We start from the raw sequence: 16,717 nt of genomic DNA on the forward strand, positions 1-16,717 counted from the left end.
GAATGAAGCAGTACGGGAAGTGTGGTGGAACTCTACTTGTGAAAACATTGGTTAATTTCTCTTGTCTTTCCCATTTCTTGATGTCCTCTTTTGAGGAAGTTTAAATCCATAATTTGTTGGTGTAGGAAAAGCAGGAGTTAGTTCTTTAAGGTCTAATCTATGAGAACTGCTAAAAGTTGATCATATCTCTTGTAATATCTAGAATACAACTAATGTTTTGAACTAATAAATTAATTAGTCCTGTGCTCAAATTTAAGTGTAATTTAGATTTATTATATCATTTTATAGTATATTTTTATGCTAGAGCTATACTTACTGAGTTCAAGAATAAAAAAATACTTTTTGTTTATGATCGTATTTATAAAGTCATTCTTATAACTCAATACTACATTCTTCATTTCTCAAATTCATTAGTGAGTTCAGAATTTATTACTAGTCTAAAGAATTCCTAAATTTCCATAAATATATAATTATCTTTTTTAATGTAAGCAAATATTTGAGTAACAGAAGCTGGTGCTGATTATCTACTCTGTAGTTATGTATGTGTGTTTAGTGCTATGTTCAGATTCACATTACAGCAATCAATATCCAGAAAAAGTTTCATAATATTTCTTTTTTAATGAATGCTCAGATGATGACTGGGAAAAGGAAATGCAGCAAGAATTGCAAGAGTATGAGGTTGTTGCTGAAGGAGCTGAAGAGGATCCTGACTGGGAAAATGAAATTCAGGAAATGTTGGAAGATAAAGCCAAAGATGTTGTTTAAATGTGTGCAATCATTAACTGTGTTTTTGTGTGGACAAATTTTTTTCTGTCCAAGTTCCAGTACTTTTTGATGGCATTAATTGTGCATTAAGTACCTGTTTATGTTGTACATTTTGAAACTATTGTTTTTATATTTGTTAAGAATATACAGTGACGTTTTTTTAATTATGCTACTAACGTATAAATTTATGTAGATATTGGATAGTCATATTTAATCAGTTTGATTACTAAGCAGCTTAAATATTGAAAAAATATAAATAAATTGGATAAAATTTAGCAATTTTAACTTCTAATGTCAATTATACTACTGATTATAAGTTTTCATGGTTAACATGAGATGTATTAAACATCTAGTATTTTGTATATACTTATATAACTTATTATTCAAAAACACTGCAGCTGTCACCTTTAGGAATACAAAATTGAATGGTAGAATAGTTTAAAAGGAAGTGGATCAGTTCTTTTATATTCAAAATTTCAGTTTCTTCTTTCAAAAAAAGGGAAATGTTTTACTATATGATTTAAGTTGTGTTTTAGTATGTAATGGATATATTTTTGATTGTAAGTCAGGTATTTTCTACCATCTTATTTCTGTTTAATTTCTCATAGGTGTTTAATTCTGAAATTGAAGCTGAAAGCATTATTTAACATCTACATTACATAAAGTAATGTAATTTATATTGATTGATCTGTTATAGCTAAGTAATATTGTTCTAGTGAAGTTTGAAATGAAAATAGCTGTTTTCTTGTATTGAATTTTTTACATTATAAATGTATTTGAATTTAATAAGTTGTATTAAGGAAGCATTTCTTTGATGTTGTGAAATACAGTATTTTGAATGTTGCCAAAATATTTTTAATGTAGGCAAAAATGACAAAAATGAAAAGATTTTAGAAAATTATGTTAAATCTACTGAGATTACATTCGAATATCTGTTGTAACATGTTAAATTCTAAAAAATGTATTTGTCAAATACATACATTTGTAGGACAGGAGAAAGTTTTATCGGCAATATTAATTGATATGAGAGTAGTTCTGTTATTTTTGTTTTAGTATTAAAAATGGTACCAACGGTATTTGTCTTGTTCATGTGTAACCTGTGATATGATTTAAGACAGGGATTGGCGAACTTGTTTAATACATGGCCAAATGCAACTTATTTTTAGATTTCATGTGCCACAATGTGAAATAGAGAGTATATCCTTTCCTGACAGAATTCAGAGTATGTTTTTGACGAATAAAGATTATGATGGGGCATAAGAAAGATTGAAAGTTTCTGTTCCCTGTCCTCGGGGTATTTATTAATGCTGTCATTGAGAATGAGATAATTAAACATATTGCACAAGTTAGGTACTCTGTTACTGTTCCATATCTTGACTCATAACTGATATTTTGGATTGTTTTTGAAAGCGCATCCTAGATGCAATGATAAGGTATTATGAATAGCAGAGATGCTTATTTGTAGTGCACATGAAGTTTGAGTACACTTGATTTTTATTGAAAGGGGTAACGTAAAGTTCTCATAAATTTTCTTCTTCTTTTATGCATTTTATATATCAGAAGGATACAATGGTAAATATTTTCATATTTAACATTTAAATGTCAGTCTGTCAACAGTGATTGGGGCTTAATATTTCAGTTATTTACAGGTCTATTTTCTCCCTGCTTTTTAAAACTGTAGTAGTTAGTCTAAACATGCAGGAGTACATAAATTAGTGGGTCATGAAGACAGAAGAGAAACATGTTAAGTAAAAGCATAAAATAAGACAAAGCAACAACCTTATCTTTGGTTTAGATTTAGAAAGAATCTGTCGATTTTGAGGGCCCTTTTCATTGGGAGCAAAGAAAGTTATTATAAATTAAATTGATCCAACCATCCAGTTGACTTTTGAAACTGAAGCTGGCAGCACCCTTCATTTCCTTGATATTCTTATAATCCATGAAGAATCTGATTTCAGAACTACTGTTATGGTAATCCTCCCACTGCTATGCCACCAAGCTAAGCAAAAGATGGTTCCTTTTGACTATTATGTATTTTGTATGCACAAAGTTTGTTTCTCAGAATCTCTGCTTGCTAATGAATTCAATTATTTGAGATCAGTAACTATTGACTGAGGATTTTCTTTCATGGACATTGATAAAGAAGACTAAAAAATTTTCATCTTGCCTTCAAAGAAGACATGCTGCTGTTAAAAATCAAATTAGTAACATTTTCACGCTTCAATTTCATCCTTCTGTTACAAAATTGCACAGATTCTTCAGAAGTTCATTTTTAAAGTCATTTTCTTGCATATGAGTAAAATCCGTGGTTTAATTCGTAGATTCCATTTCTTATTTTAATTCATAGGGAATTTATAGCATATCTTGTCAGTATGGTTTGAGATAGATCAGCGAAGCTGAAAGAGTGCTAAAGTTTCACATGAGGGAACAAGAAACTTATGTCCGGAAAGGTAAATTAACAAGTCGTCAGTAGGTAATCATAGTAAGAAATTAGAGTCTGTAAAATTATCCAAAAAGCATCTTCCATTGGTGAATTGAATTTTGTTGAAGCTTTTCACATTCACAAAGGTTTATTTTCTTTAATTAATGACTAATTCTAATCCAGTCTTTTGTAATACTTTTGAAATTCTATAAACATAATATTTCATTTTTCTTAACTATTTCTGCCTACAGATGGCGCTATCTTCTCATTTACTTTACTCCTTTTGGTTGCATTCCCTTCGTTGCACTTTTCTTTGCTTCTGTTGAAGAGAGGCCTGTACCTGTTTGTCCTTGAAATTGATATGGTCTTGACAAAATCTACACCAAACTCAAGGTTGTTGCTTTGCCCAATTTTATAGTGATTAATGGTTTGTCAGCCCCCTGATTGAAGATGAGCATGTTTAAAGTATACAGTGTAGCTATTGTAAATATAACAAAAACATATTTTCAATTCAACACTACTTATTTGGGATTATGTATAACAAGATTTCTGTTAAATTGTGTAAGCCATTTTTATAACTATTGTCCTAGTGTTTAAAGTATGCTTTGCTTGATTAATACTCAGTAAAATATTTTGATCTCTTTTTGATATTTAAATAGCATACCTGAAATGATTTCTATGTATAATTTTCTGCTGTTAATGCAAGTAGATTTTTAGTCATTGGCCTGTTTGAAAACAAAAATTTTTCCCTTGCTTGTGGGCTTATTTTGAATATATAAGCTTTTTCATAATTTAGTCATTTATATTAGTTAACTATACCAAATTATTTTCGTCTATTTAGGAAACATTTTCTTAACTTTTGATTTTGCTTTGTATGTGCATTTAAAATTTTCATTTTCATTTTCAATCATATCTTTATATAAAATGCAAAATATGAAAATGTGCCTCTTATAATCTAGACACTTTCATTAATAAATCATGAATTACTAATTTACATGTGTTTGATGTTGCTATCAGACTACAGATTTTATAAAAGTTGCTTTTCGTGAAATATCTTGTTATATTTCATAAAATTTTAAAATTCTATAAAGTCTTCATTCTATGTTGTTGTATGTTTATATTAAAACACTTTGTTTGAAACTACTTTTTTAATAATTACATTTCACCTTGCTTCAAAATATGTGGTATTATTCCAGTATGGATGTTAATTATCACTTTATGATTTGTTTTGTAAGCAACTTGAATAATTAACTTGTCATGGCTTTTATGCAAAAAGGTGATACACTTTATGTATATGAATTGCGCTGCTCTTGTGTGCTTTTATTTTAATGTAATATAAATATTTAAAAGCACATATGACAGAATTTTGGGTAATTATTTATATTTTAGTGTAAAATAATGACGAGCTGTGTGTTAAAATTGTGTTTCCTGTGAACAGTAGAAAAAGAAAAATAATTACCAGTGTATCAGTTTTTCCTCAACAATCATTTCTAATGTCTTAATTCATCAAATTAAAAATAATAATGATGAGAAAATTGAATTTTAATCACTGACTCAAACATTTTTATTGAAGTTTTCATAAGATTAAAAATGTATAATGTATTAATACTTACTGTATTTCTAAACAAATGTAAAACTTATTCCATATTGTGTTACTTTCTATTATAGAAGTTCAGTTTATATATGATTATTTAAAGTTGTCTATTGTATAGTTATAACTGTGTGTGTTATGCAATTTATGGGGGATCTTTTGTGACAGCAAATGTGTGTAAAAATATGTGTGACTTGTGCATCTCTGTGTATATGTGTGATGTGTGTGTGTGTGTGTATGTGTGTTCATGGGTCATATTTTGTTCCTGTTATATATATATATATATTTTTCATATATTGAGGCCCAATTTTGTATTGAGGTACATGTGTTTCATTATTAAAGTACCTAATTTTTGTTATTTTTTTTATACCGAGTGGTTAACATAACCCATCCAATAAACATACTGGAAGATTCATAGTGGGAAACTGCCTCAACATACGTGTTCTGTTTTTGAATCATGTATATTTCTGAAGTATATGCATTAAAAATTCTATTATGTTACTCCTAATAATGTAATTTCATGATGATTAGTATCAATAGCTTTGCAGTAACACATATCATAAGACAGATTTCACAAAATGCCCAGAGCTACTGTCCACACTTAAGATCATATGAAATTGCCTAGCTCATGAATTCAGTCATCAAAGGGGTGGAATGACCAGTGTGCCTGATTGTTGTCAGACTAGGTAGTATTGTCTGTATATTCCTTTTTTGTTCCTGATGCTGAGGTGTAAGATTTCTCTAACAGGAGATTCATATCACAAAACTATTGTATCAGAACAGTATAACTTAGCTACTATTGCTGATTGTATTTATCCAACTTGCAGGATCAATGTCCATTTGAGGAATGGGGAAAGGATTTATTACGTTTTTCTAAAAGGAATCATCCAGTATGCTTATTTATTATATGGGTGATTCTAACCACCCAGTGTAAATACTGTGTATGGAAAGCAGCTGCCCGAAATAACCGAAGAGAATTTTCTTTATATAGGTATATCTTAAATATGTAAGGATATTCTTATATATTTCTATAATGCAACAGCTAGGAAAATTTTATTTTTTGGTGCATATGGCTTACAGCAAAATATTGTAAATATATATAACAAGCTAATATATTTTGTTTGCAGGAATATTTCTTTAATATCATGACAGTGTTTTCAGTAAATGCTTATTTAAACATACTTCTTTCATGGGAGTATTTAAATTTACTTGAAAATGGCATTAGTTACAGCTAAAAAAAATGGGGTTAACCCTTTATGTATTTTTAATCATTCCTTGGAATTTATTCGTTTAAAAAAAATTAAGGTAAGTGGACAAAGAAGCGTTTAATTTTAATTATGAAGTTAAGGCAGTGTTTTTATACATGTATTTAAAATTGTGCCTGTGTTGATTTTGTTTGGAGGCTAAATTAATAGATATGTATATTTTTGCCATTTAAATTCTTTTCTATTATGTTTGTTATTTCTGTATTATTTGCATAAATTAATATTTGTATTATATGTAGTTAATCAAATTTTCTTGAAGTTGTAAGATTGCTTTCTTTATATGATTGAATGTTATTTTATCAGAATACATGGTAGTGTAATATACATATTTCAGTTCTTCTCTCTGGAGATTATTAATAGTCATTTGTGAAATCTCTACAACATATTATGCATATTTAGAACTTGGTAACTGGATTTTCGTTTTAAATCAAGGTGAGCATTAAGTTGCAATGTTTTCAAATATTTTGACATATATCAAAGGTCTTTCAACCCAGAATGTTTAATATTTATGAAGACAAATTTAGATTTTACTCATCCAAAAGTACGCAGTAATAAAAAAAAAGTAGCATCTTAGTTTCGAAAGCTAAATAATATAAAAACCAAAATATTGGCACTGGGCTATGCAGTGCTGTTAATTGTGCCTTTCCATTTGTGATCCCCAAAATGATTGTCATAATGAAAAACTAAAATTGGAAATTAACAGATGAAAGCTGAAGGATACTGTTTTGTTTTCAGTAAACACTTACTTATTAGGTAATATCAAAGGTTAGATATAAAAATAGAGATTTAATCTATGAAATATGTAGCTGGAATGCAAAGAAGGTGATGAATCATAATTTTCAAAAAAGGCCTCGTGCTGTCATATGTATTTGATACAATCAGTACATATTTAATGTGACAATTAATAAACTGATCATTTATTGAATGTTTAGCAAAGCTGAGGTGCAGAGAAAAAAAGAATCAAAACAGTAATGTCCTTATATTAGTCATATTTACTAGACCTTAAAGGTGAATATTTTGATATTCTGAGTTGAAATATCTTCCTTTTTATTATTTAAATTATAACTTCTTATTAGAAGTGTATTAGTGAACATTATGCTGTAGCATATAACTGTTGGTTATTTTTATATTGAGTTCCCTTCTAAGTGAAATTTGGCTGTCTACTTTTCAAGTGAATCTTGCAAAATTGTTGTGATATGGTGTATGAATAGCAATCCCCCCCTTTTTTTTTGTGTGTGTGTAGATTGCATATGATAGTCAATATTTAAAAAATGACTGATTTTATAACTAGGTATATAATTTACTTCTTTGCTTTATTGCATGTAATAATTGTAAAAACTAATTTGTGAAAAAAGCTTTGTATATCTGAATAAAATCTTGATATTATCTATATACATATATAAACACAAGTAAGGTAACACAGTGTAGGTAAATGTAGTTGAAATTTATCTAGCTTGTTATTAAAAAATTGATTTTCATTTAAAATTCTTTTACTAAAGATGTTACTTTTTTAATTAAACAAGTTCCAGATATTAATTGTTTACATTTATAGTATGCTAGGCATTTGTCATGTTTGATTTTGCTTTCGTATTCAGCTTATGCTTTTGAAAGTTGTTTTCATGATTATTCTGTAGTGATATAAAAATATGATCTGTTATATAGCAGTAAAGGCTGTAAATCCCATTAACAAAAAATAAGTTTAAAATTATCAAATTTATCATAATTAAGTCATATACCAAAATACAGCTGAGAATGAGTATTTAACATCCTAATTTTCGAAGTTAAAAAGTAGAATTTTTTTGAGTGTGTTATTAAACTTACTATTAAAGAAAGAAAGAGATTTATGTAATGTCTTATTCTTAAAAAATAATTCAATCAATATTATATTTTACAGTAATTTCCTTTATTTAACTGCTTTGATGCATCGTGTCAATGAATTTCTAGAGTACGATTTCCAGATTATTTTTTTATGTTAATCATTTTTCCATTGTGTCTAACATGCTGCAAAAATATTCACTGCAATTTGATTAAAATGAATTGGTTGAGGCTAGCTATGTACTAGTAGTGGTTGCATTATTAATAGCAGGCTCGGTATGGTATCAAGTGCTCTGGGGTTAGGTTGCGGAAGGTATTGTTTTGAAGATCATTCTGACCTACACTAGACCGCAGGCATTCTGCAGAATGTCATAGTTACCAATTTTTCCAGTTTTTCATCCTGTCTCTAGTAAATCACCAAACTGCAGTTTTTAATTTTTAGCCTTTACTAAGAGAAATGTTTCCCAACAATGAATAAGTGAAAATTAGTGAATAAATGAAACTTTTAAGTGTGAAAATTACATTCTGCCATCACTGGGGATTTTCAGCATAATTTTTTCATATTAAATTTTATTTTATCTGAATTGCCCGAGTCTACTATAAATATTCGTAGAACTTTGTATGAAAATTCAACCAATTCTTAACCTGTTGATAATTATTTTTAATTTTGTTTCACATCAAAATATGGTGCACTACTATAAATAAAATTTTTCTACTATATGTGGTATGAAAATAGAAAAATATCATGAAATTAACCAAAAAACATAAAATTTAGACTCTAGTTAAATATAAATATATTTTACATCGCTTGCATTATAACCATTTGCATTCAATAACCAGAATCATAAAAGGAATTCAGGTCAATTTGGAGTATTTTTTAAAATGGTGTCGGCGCTGTGCGATATCCTTTTAGAAACTACAGTCAAAAGTCGTTAATCCGGACTCTTCGGAACTTCGGCGATTCCGGATTATAGATCATCAATTTAAATCTGGTAAGATGGCATGCAGAAATTATAAAATTAAAAATATGAAACCGTAATTTATGAAATGAACAATTATGATCTAATGGGTATCAAAATTTACAAAAAAAAAAGGCTTAATATTTATTTGTTTACTTTATTAAACATTTCTTTCAATGTAAGTTGTTTAAGTTGCTTCGTTTTATGTGATAATACTTTCTCTTTAATTCTATAAACAGACATAATTTCTTCTTCAGTTACAAAGTTCCGCTGTTCAAGTCCTATAATTACTGTGTCGAGAATACCGACTAATTTGTCAATCGAAATTTTTTCGTTTTCAATAACCTCTGTGTCACTTTCTTCAATATCGGAAGCGAATTATAATGACGAGGAATTTGATTTAAATCATATCAAAGACGGAGTACATCGAGATGAAATACTACATTTAGTAAGGAATTATAAGCCAAATAAAATAAAAACATCTGCCCTGAAAATAAGGATAGTGCTGACAGATCAACTTCCAAGGCGTTCCCCCCCCCAGCCGCAGAGCAGCGTGAAATTGCTAAACAGATTTTGCAATGGTTAGAAAAACAAAGGATATGCCTTTATCCATTTTTTGCAGCAATTCCACTTTTTGTTTAATGGACTTCGTAACCTACTTTCGCTTTGTAGATCCTTTACATATTAGTAAATATATATTGGAAATTCTATTTAACATAATCGAAAGTTCAAGCTTTCTTTTATAAAATTGCTCTAACAGTCTGCAAAAAATAATAAACCGGATCCAATTCGAAGATTAAAGAACAACGCAATCTGAAATATTAACTGAATTAGATAATTTTAGCTTAGCTTATACCGTCCGTTATACATTAAAGGCATATGCGTAAACGTGTTATGCGCACACGCATATTCACAGCCGTAAAGGTCTTACGCGCATGCGCAGAAAGTTTGTGGCTTTGAGGTCCAGATTATAGATCATTCCGGATTATGTGTGTCCGAATTAACGACTTTTGACTGTACCAGTTTTTCATATTTCGAAGTTGACGGTATGGAATGTTAATATTTAATGGTGCATTATTTCATTAATAAAACTTAGTTTTCTAATCCTGCTGCCTTCATATTGATTCAGAGTGAAACACTTCTTTTTCCGTAACTGGTTGTTGGATGCAAGTTTTTTTTTGTTAAAGCAAAGTGCAATTTTATTTCAGATTATTTTCCATCATCAGACTCAGTGGTTTGAAACTCTAAAATTTTGATGAAAATCCTTTATATTAATTTTAAAACATGCAAAATACATCAATTTATAATCAGGGCACTTGGGAAAAAATTTTAAATTCCACGATCACAAACGGCATACACAGAATTAAGTTACTAAGCAGCAAGACCTCGCTATGATTCCAAATGTGCTGTAAGGGATTTGGTTCTTTTAAAGTTCTGAGCAAGAGAACATGACATTAATTTTTAAAACTTAACCTGTATCAATAGAGTGCCCCTGTACATGCGATTGTAGCGAACGCAATATACAATAGGATATTCATATAACAGATAAGCATATGTTTGCCATATGTCGCTATAATAGCGAAGTGCAATTGGTAAGTTATACACAGTAGAGGATAACTAACCTCAAAATATATGTTTATCGGCAAAGTGTAAAATATGAGAATTATTACATACTTTCCCTAGGCATTGTATATATACCTAGGCAATTCTATAGAATGACAAGTGCTGTTTAGGCAAAGTATTTAAAAAGGTCCTTGATATATGTTGCTGACAAAGTATGAAATGCTGCCATTCTCTGGGGGGGGAATGTAAAATATGCCAATATATTGTGCGAAATACCTCGCACCTTGTTGACGTAAGGAATAGGAACTCGCACGGTAGTTCGCAAAGAAGTGGGAAATTGTTTTTCCCAATTCATTTTCATTTTTTTGGTTTATAGTTCCGAATTTATTTTTTACCTTCAATAGCATTTTCAGTTTTGAAATAAAGAGCGCCCAAAGTATCCATTTCATCATCTTTACTAGCATGGCCTCAGAAGGTATGAATTTTTTGACATTTTTTTCTTTTTTTGCATGCAATTGCATCACTTGTTTTTTTTAAACCCACACAAAAAGTGTCAGAAACGGAATGTGTGAAATGAATGAATTGAAATACGTGATATTCGAAACGAATCGGAGATGTATTTCATACTTTGATAGTTTTTCATTTAGCTTTTTATAGAATGCCTACAAAATGTGTGAAATATGAATTGTTTCATACATAGCCGGATAGTTTTAGGCATTCTATAGAATGCTGCATTTCAAACTTAGCCAGTAACACATACATTATATACTATAATGTGTTATATGCAATGTACTCTCGATTATCTGGGCTGATACCGTGGAAGTAGGTCATGAATAATCTACAATATCAGTTTTCATGTATGTTGTTCATGTTTATTTCTGTAAAAATCAGTAATTTTACTTTGTTTTTGAGAATGTCTGAATACATTCTTGTGAAAAATTAAGAGAATTGCTCATTCTATCGAATTTCTGAAACCGGATTTTGATGAAATTTGCATGAAAGTACATTTATAACCAAGAAAGAGATTACCATTCAAAAATCATTTTATGTACGCATGATTATCAGTACATTAGTGTGCAAGGATGTCCAAAATACACATTATGATACTGAACTGGAAATCAGTAATATGGTGTATGGTCCCCCTCTCGCAGCTAGACAGGTCGCGCAGCATAAACCATACTGGACAGGAGGAAGCTGATGAGTCCCTGTAGCAGTCGATGCCACTTCTGCAACAAGGCAGTTTTCAGCGATGGTTCTCGCGGGAGGATGGAGAGATGAAATTGCCCTCAGTAGAGCATCCAAGACATGCTTATTATGGTTAAGATCAGGAGATCTGGATGGCCGATTTATGCGGCGAATATCATCTCTTTCCATGTAATAGTCGACCAGCTGAGCCCTATGTGGACGAGCCTTGTTGTCCTTGTGATGTGGTAGTGGAAGGCAGCAGTGAGAATCACACATCGCGGTTGATTTTGGTTAGATGACTCCACGCAGATGGTCTGTTTTCCCAATAGCTGATATATGAACATCGGCATCACCGCTTTCGATGGTATGAAGAATTCCAGGCCTGGGCAAAGTACAACAGGCATTGGAGGAATTCAGCAGAACCGAATATTTAAAGTTGGCGAACAGGTTGTTAAAAATTGAATTATATAATATATATTTAGACAATATGTGGCGTTCCGATAGATACTTCAACTTCTATTCATGAGATGGCGCCACGTGTAAAATCCAGTTCTTAATCGGAGCAGCAAAGCGACATCTTTACTCACTCAGACTTCTCGACACACAACGGTACGCGAAGGTAGCATGAACTGTGTTCCGAGCTCTGTGTTGATCTCTGCAATATAATTTAGTATTTAATATATTTTTTTGTTATAGGAGATTGTCTACTCTTATTTTCTTTAATTATATCATACATAAGACACGACCACCAAAAGTGGTGACCTTTTGAGTGAGCACGCTACTGACAATGGATTTTCAACGACCCTAAGCCACGTGCATCCAAGGCATTCTGAAGAATTGACTTAAAATAACAACGAATATGGACATTAAACGTATGCTACAACGTACCCCTTCAATTATTTCTAGAAGTATTGATATATATTGCTTGTGTTTTTTTTCAAAGTCGTGCATATCATCGCAAGGAGCTTCAGCAAATCATCAATGTGATCTGTTCCGTTCCGCTGACTTCGCCAGTCGTGCAATAATTCTTCGATCATTCAACTTTTGTGACAAATGTGATACAATAGTGATTTTCGCTAAATGTGCTACATCAGTAATTTTTTTGCAACGTGCTACGGCAAAATTCTTCCCTCAGTGTTCGAAAGTAGTGAATTTTTTTTCCCATGTGCTACAGGAGTGATTTCCTTTTTCCTTCGAAAGTGCCTTAGCAGTGTGAAGTGGTGATATTGTGCGTGCGCAATACAAAATGAATGCATCATTTTTTGTCTCAAATAAGGGTTTCTTTTCAAATGCATTTCGGTAAAATATTATTTGTGTGTGTAATTGCTGACCCTGTATTATTTGTGTGTATATCGTTACGTAAATTTTTTCTGCATGGTTAAAATATTTATTGTTATCATGGTAAAATATCAATAGTGTATCCTCATGCTACAATATTTGTGCTGTTAAGGGTTTATTAATTAAAGTGAAAATTATCTATCAGTATGCCCGACGATATTCCACCAGAGCCACAAATCACACGCGTTGCGGTGAAGCCACCGCCTTTCTGGAAAAATAATCCTTCATTGTGGTTCGCTCAGATCGAAGCACAATTTTCTATCGCTCGCATTAGTGAGGATTCCACAAAATTCAACCATGTAGTTGCAGCAATTGAGTCTGATATTCTGAATTCAGTGCATGACTTAATTCTCAAACCACCTGATTGCGATAAATACTCAAAACTGAAACAGCGGCTCATTGAAATCTATTCAGAAAGTGAATCTTCAAAAATACGTACTTTACTACAAGGACTTGAACTTGGAGATCAGCGACCTTCATACTTGCTGTCACGAATGCGTGATCTGGCAGGAAGCCATTTTAGTGACGACTTGTTGAAGTCACTATGGCTTTCGCGTCTCCCTAATAACATACAAATAATTCTTGCTGCTTCCAATGAAGATCTAACCCGTTTAGCAGCAATGGCTGACAAAATTAATGAACTTGTTACTCCAGCTTATGTCAGTTCTGCTAATGCTGCACCTTCCAGTTCATCCCTCGAACAACAAGTGGCTGAATTGACCAAAAAAGTATCTGAACTCTCTACAAGTCTTCATGCTTCACGGAGATACAATCGATCAAATCAGGGCCCACGTAATAAATTTCGTGCCCGAAGCAGGAGTCGATCTCGTCACAATACTCGAACGCAGTACAAAGAACCCACAAGTGGCATATGTTTTTATCATATGAATTTTGGCGCGCAAGCTCGCAAGTGTGCCCCTCCATGCACTTTTGAGCAAGCGGGAAACTAAATGGGCGGTCTTCTGCTGGCCAACAGAATGTCCGCCACATGGACAGAATAGTACTGGCTGATCGTTCAACTCAGTTATGTTTTCTAGTAGATAATGGAGCTGACATATCAGTGCTCCCGAGAACTAAAACAAATGCTCACCAACTTAATAAACTTGTACTGTATGCAGCCAATGGTACCCAAATTGCAACCTACGGCACCAAACTATTGACACTTGATTTAAACTTGCGCCGGACTTTCAATTGGCCTTTTATTATTGCGGATGTAACTCAAGCAATTATTGGTGTCGACTTCTTGACACATTTCCACCTTCTAGTGGATGTCAAGAATAATTGCTTAATTGATGCTGCAACCCAGCTGACATCACAGGGCCAAGCTTCTCGCATATCGAACGTACCTACCAACATAAGTGTTGTATCGGGCAGCACACGGTTTCATCGGTTATTAGCAGAATTCCCTGACATTTTAAACCCATACAAATCAGGTCAGCATACTCATCAGCCAGAAGTGTATCATCACATTGAAACACATGGCCCACCTGTATTTTCCAAGCCTCGTCGTCTTTCTCCAGAGATGCTAAAAGCTGCTCGCAAAGAATTTGAATTCATGCTAGCACATGGAACCATTCGCCCATCTAAAAGTCCATGGGCCAGTCCACTTCACATGGTTAAAAAGTCTAATGGTGATTGGCGGCCGTGTGGAGATTATCGTCGACTTAATGCCGTCACAGTCCCTGACAGATATCCAGTCCCACATATCCAAGACTGTACCCATCTTTTTCATGGAACAAACATATTTTCTACCCTCGATCTTGCCAGAGCATATCATCAGATCCCAGTGCATGCTGAAGATGTGCCTAAGACCGCAGTGACTACACCATTTGGTCTCTTTGAGTACTTATATATGCCATTTGGCCTTCGCAATGCTGGCCAAACATTTCAGCGTTTCATACACCAAGTACTGTCTGGCCTCGATTTCTGCATCCCATATTTTGATGATATCCTGGTTGCATCTACAGATGCGGAAGAACATTTTCAACATCTGCGTCAGATTTTCACTCGCCTTAAAGATCATGGATTAAAACTAAATCCATCCAAATGTGTACTTGGTCAACCCTCAGTTTCCTTTCTTGGATGTCTTATCACCCAGAATGGAGTCAAACCTTTACCGGAAAGAGTCAAAGCAATTAACGACCTACCTCAGCCCAAAACCATCTCTGAACTGAAGCGTTTTCTAGCAATGTTAAATTTCTACCGACGCTTTATGCCAAATGCCGCAAAAACACAAGCCTGCCTACATGAGTTTCTGAAGAATAGCAAAAAAAAAAAAAAAAAAACGATCAACGAGCTGTCCCTTGGACTGAATCTGCATCTGCAGCATTCGTGCAATGCAAACACGATCTGGCAAATGCAGCCACACTTTCTTATCACTCACCTAGTGATCAGCTCTCTATAATGGTAGATGCATCTGACACGGCCATAGGAGCAGTGCTTCAAGCCCATACCACTAAAGGACTTTCCCCAATGGCATTCTTTTCCAGAAAACTTACTACTGCAGAAAGGAAATACAGCACATATGACAGAGAGCTACTTGCTGTGTACTGTGCTGTTAAATACTTCCGGCACAACTTGGAAGGACACGACTTCATCATCTTCACCGATCATCGACCATTAACCTTCGCTTTTCGAAAAAAACTCTGACTTATGTTCTCCTCGTCAGCTTCGACATCTGGATTTCATCGCCCAGTTTAGTACAGATATCAGATATGTCTCTGGTACTGATAATTGTGTCGCTGATGCCTTGTCTCGGGTAAACAATATCAACCTCACTACCCCAGATTTCTCTGAAATTGCAAAAGCTCAATTGCATGATGAGGAACTCAAGAACCTAATCTCAAATCCACAAACCTCCCTTCAGTTACAACCGCTGCACATTGATCCAACGCGTAAAATTTACTTTGACATAGAGAACAATGGAATACGTCCCTATATTCCTGTCAATTTTAGACGTGAAGTGTTTAATGCCTTGCACAATTTGGCACATCCTGGAATCCGTGCCACCAAAAAGCTGATCGCAGACATATTTGTCTGGCCAGCAATGAATCAAGACATCACAGAATGGACTCGTTCATGTATTAGATGTCAACGGTGTAAAGTATCCCGTCACACTCACAGCCCCAGTGGCGTAGCGAGAGGGGGGCAAGGGGGTGCATGATGCCCCGGGCGCCGCTCGTACAGGGGCGCCAAATGGTCTCCAAACAAGATTTTCCGGAAAATTTCAGTTTTTATTTTGATCGATTTCTGGAAAATATATTTAAAATTAATAACTATTGTAATATAATTAATTATTTATTTTCTTGATTTGTGTAATAAAATGCTTGCAGTACATCAACCAAAACGTTCTTTCTGACCACTTTATTTCTCCAAAGTAGAGATATATATTTAAACGAAATGCAAGTATATCTCTCGCTTTTTATTTTAAAACGATAACACGATCTTGTCCCGAATTTCTCAAATATATCCAGTTTCCAAATTCCGATTCCATAATCTGGAAATGACATTTTTTGAGATTCGTAACGCTTCCGCTACAATGGATTGCGTTTGACTCTCCTGTAAACGTCTGATGGCCTTCCTGGCTACTGATTCAACTAAGTCATCTTGCTGAGACGTCGTATATTCACTGCTACGAAGCATTCAACGCATGTGAATTGTTTTTAATCTTCTATTACAAAAAGGAATATTGCAGGTCGTTCCTTACTCCTTATCTAAAACGCATAGTTTTCGACGTCACAGACTAAATTTGCATATTCCCAACTTTGTAAACGTTATAATTTTCCTTTATAATCTCTTCTATTTTCTTTTGTTC

General features: G+C 33.0%; 1 protein-coding gene and 1 long non-coding RNA gene across 2 annotated transcripts in view; one reads left to right on the plus strand and one right to left on the minus strand.

The window, feature by feature from the left end:
• The window catches only part of LOC118195331 (synapse-associated protein 1-like), a 60,725-nt gene extending 52,838 nt beyond the window's left edge, over positions 1-7,887 (plus strand). Inside the window, exon 8 of the mRNA XM_035366632.2 lies at positions 632-7,887. Coding sequence (XP_035222523.1) covers positions 632-765 — 134 coding nt within the window. The 3' untranslated portion in view covers positions 766-7,887. The remainder of the gene's footprint in view (positions 1-631) is intronic.
• A 3,518-nt stretch (positions 7,888-11,405) lies between these two features.
• The window catches only part of LOC146992909 (uncharacterized), a 69,941-nt gene continuing 64,629 nt past the window's right edge, over positions 11,406-16,717 (minus strand). Inside the window, exon 2 of the long non-coding RNA XR_015039145.1 lies at positions 11,406-11,947. This is a non-coding gene — a long non-coding RNA (uncharacterized LOC146992909). The remainder of the gene's footprint in view (positions 11,948-16,717) is intronic.

The sequence above is a fragment of the Stegodyphus dumicola genome, chromosome X2 (genome assembly GCF_044657685.1).
Source record: "Stegodyphus dumicola isolate Sdum_Otavi_A_Nest chromosome X2, ASM4465768v1".
NCBI lineage: Eukaryota > Metazoa > Arthropoda > Arachnida > Araneae > Eresidae > Stegodyphus > Stegodyphus dumicola.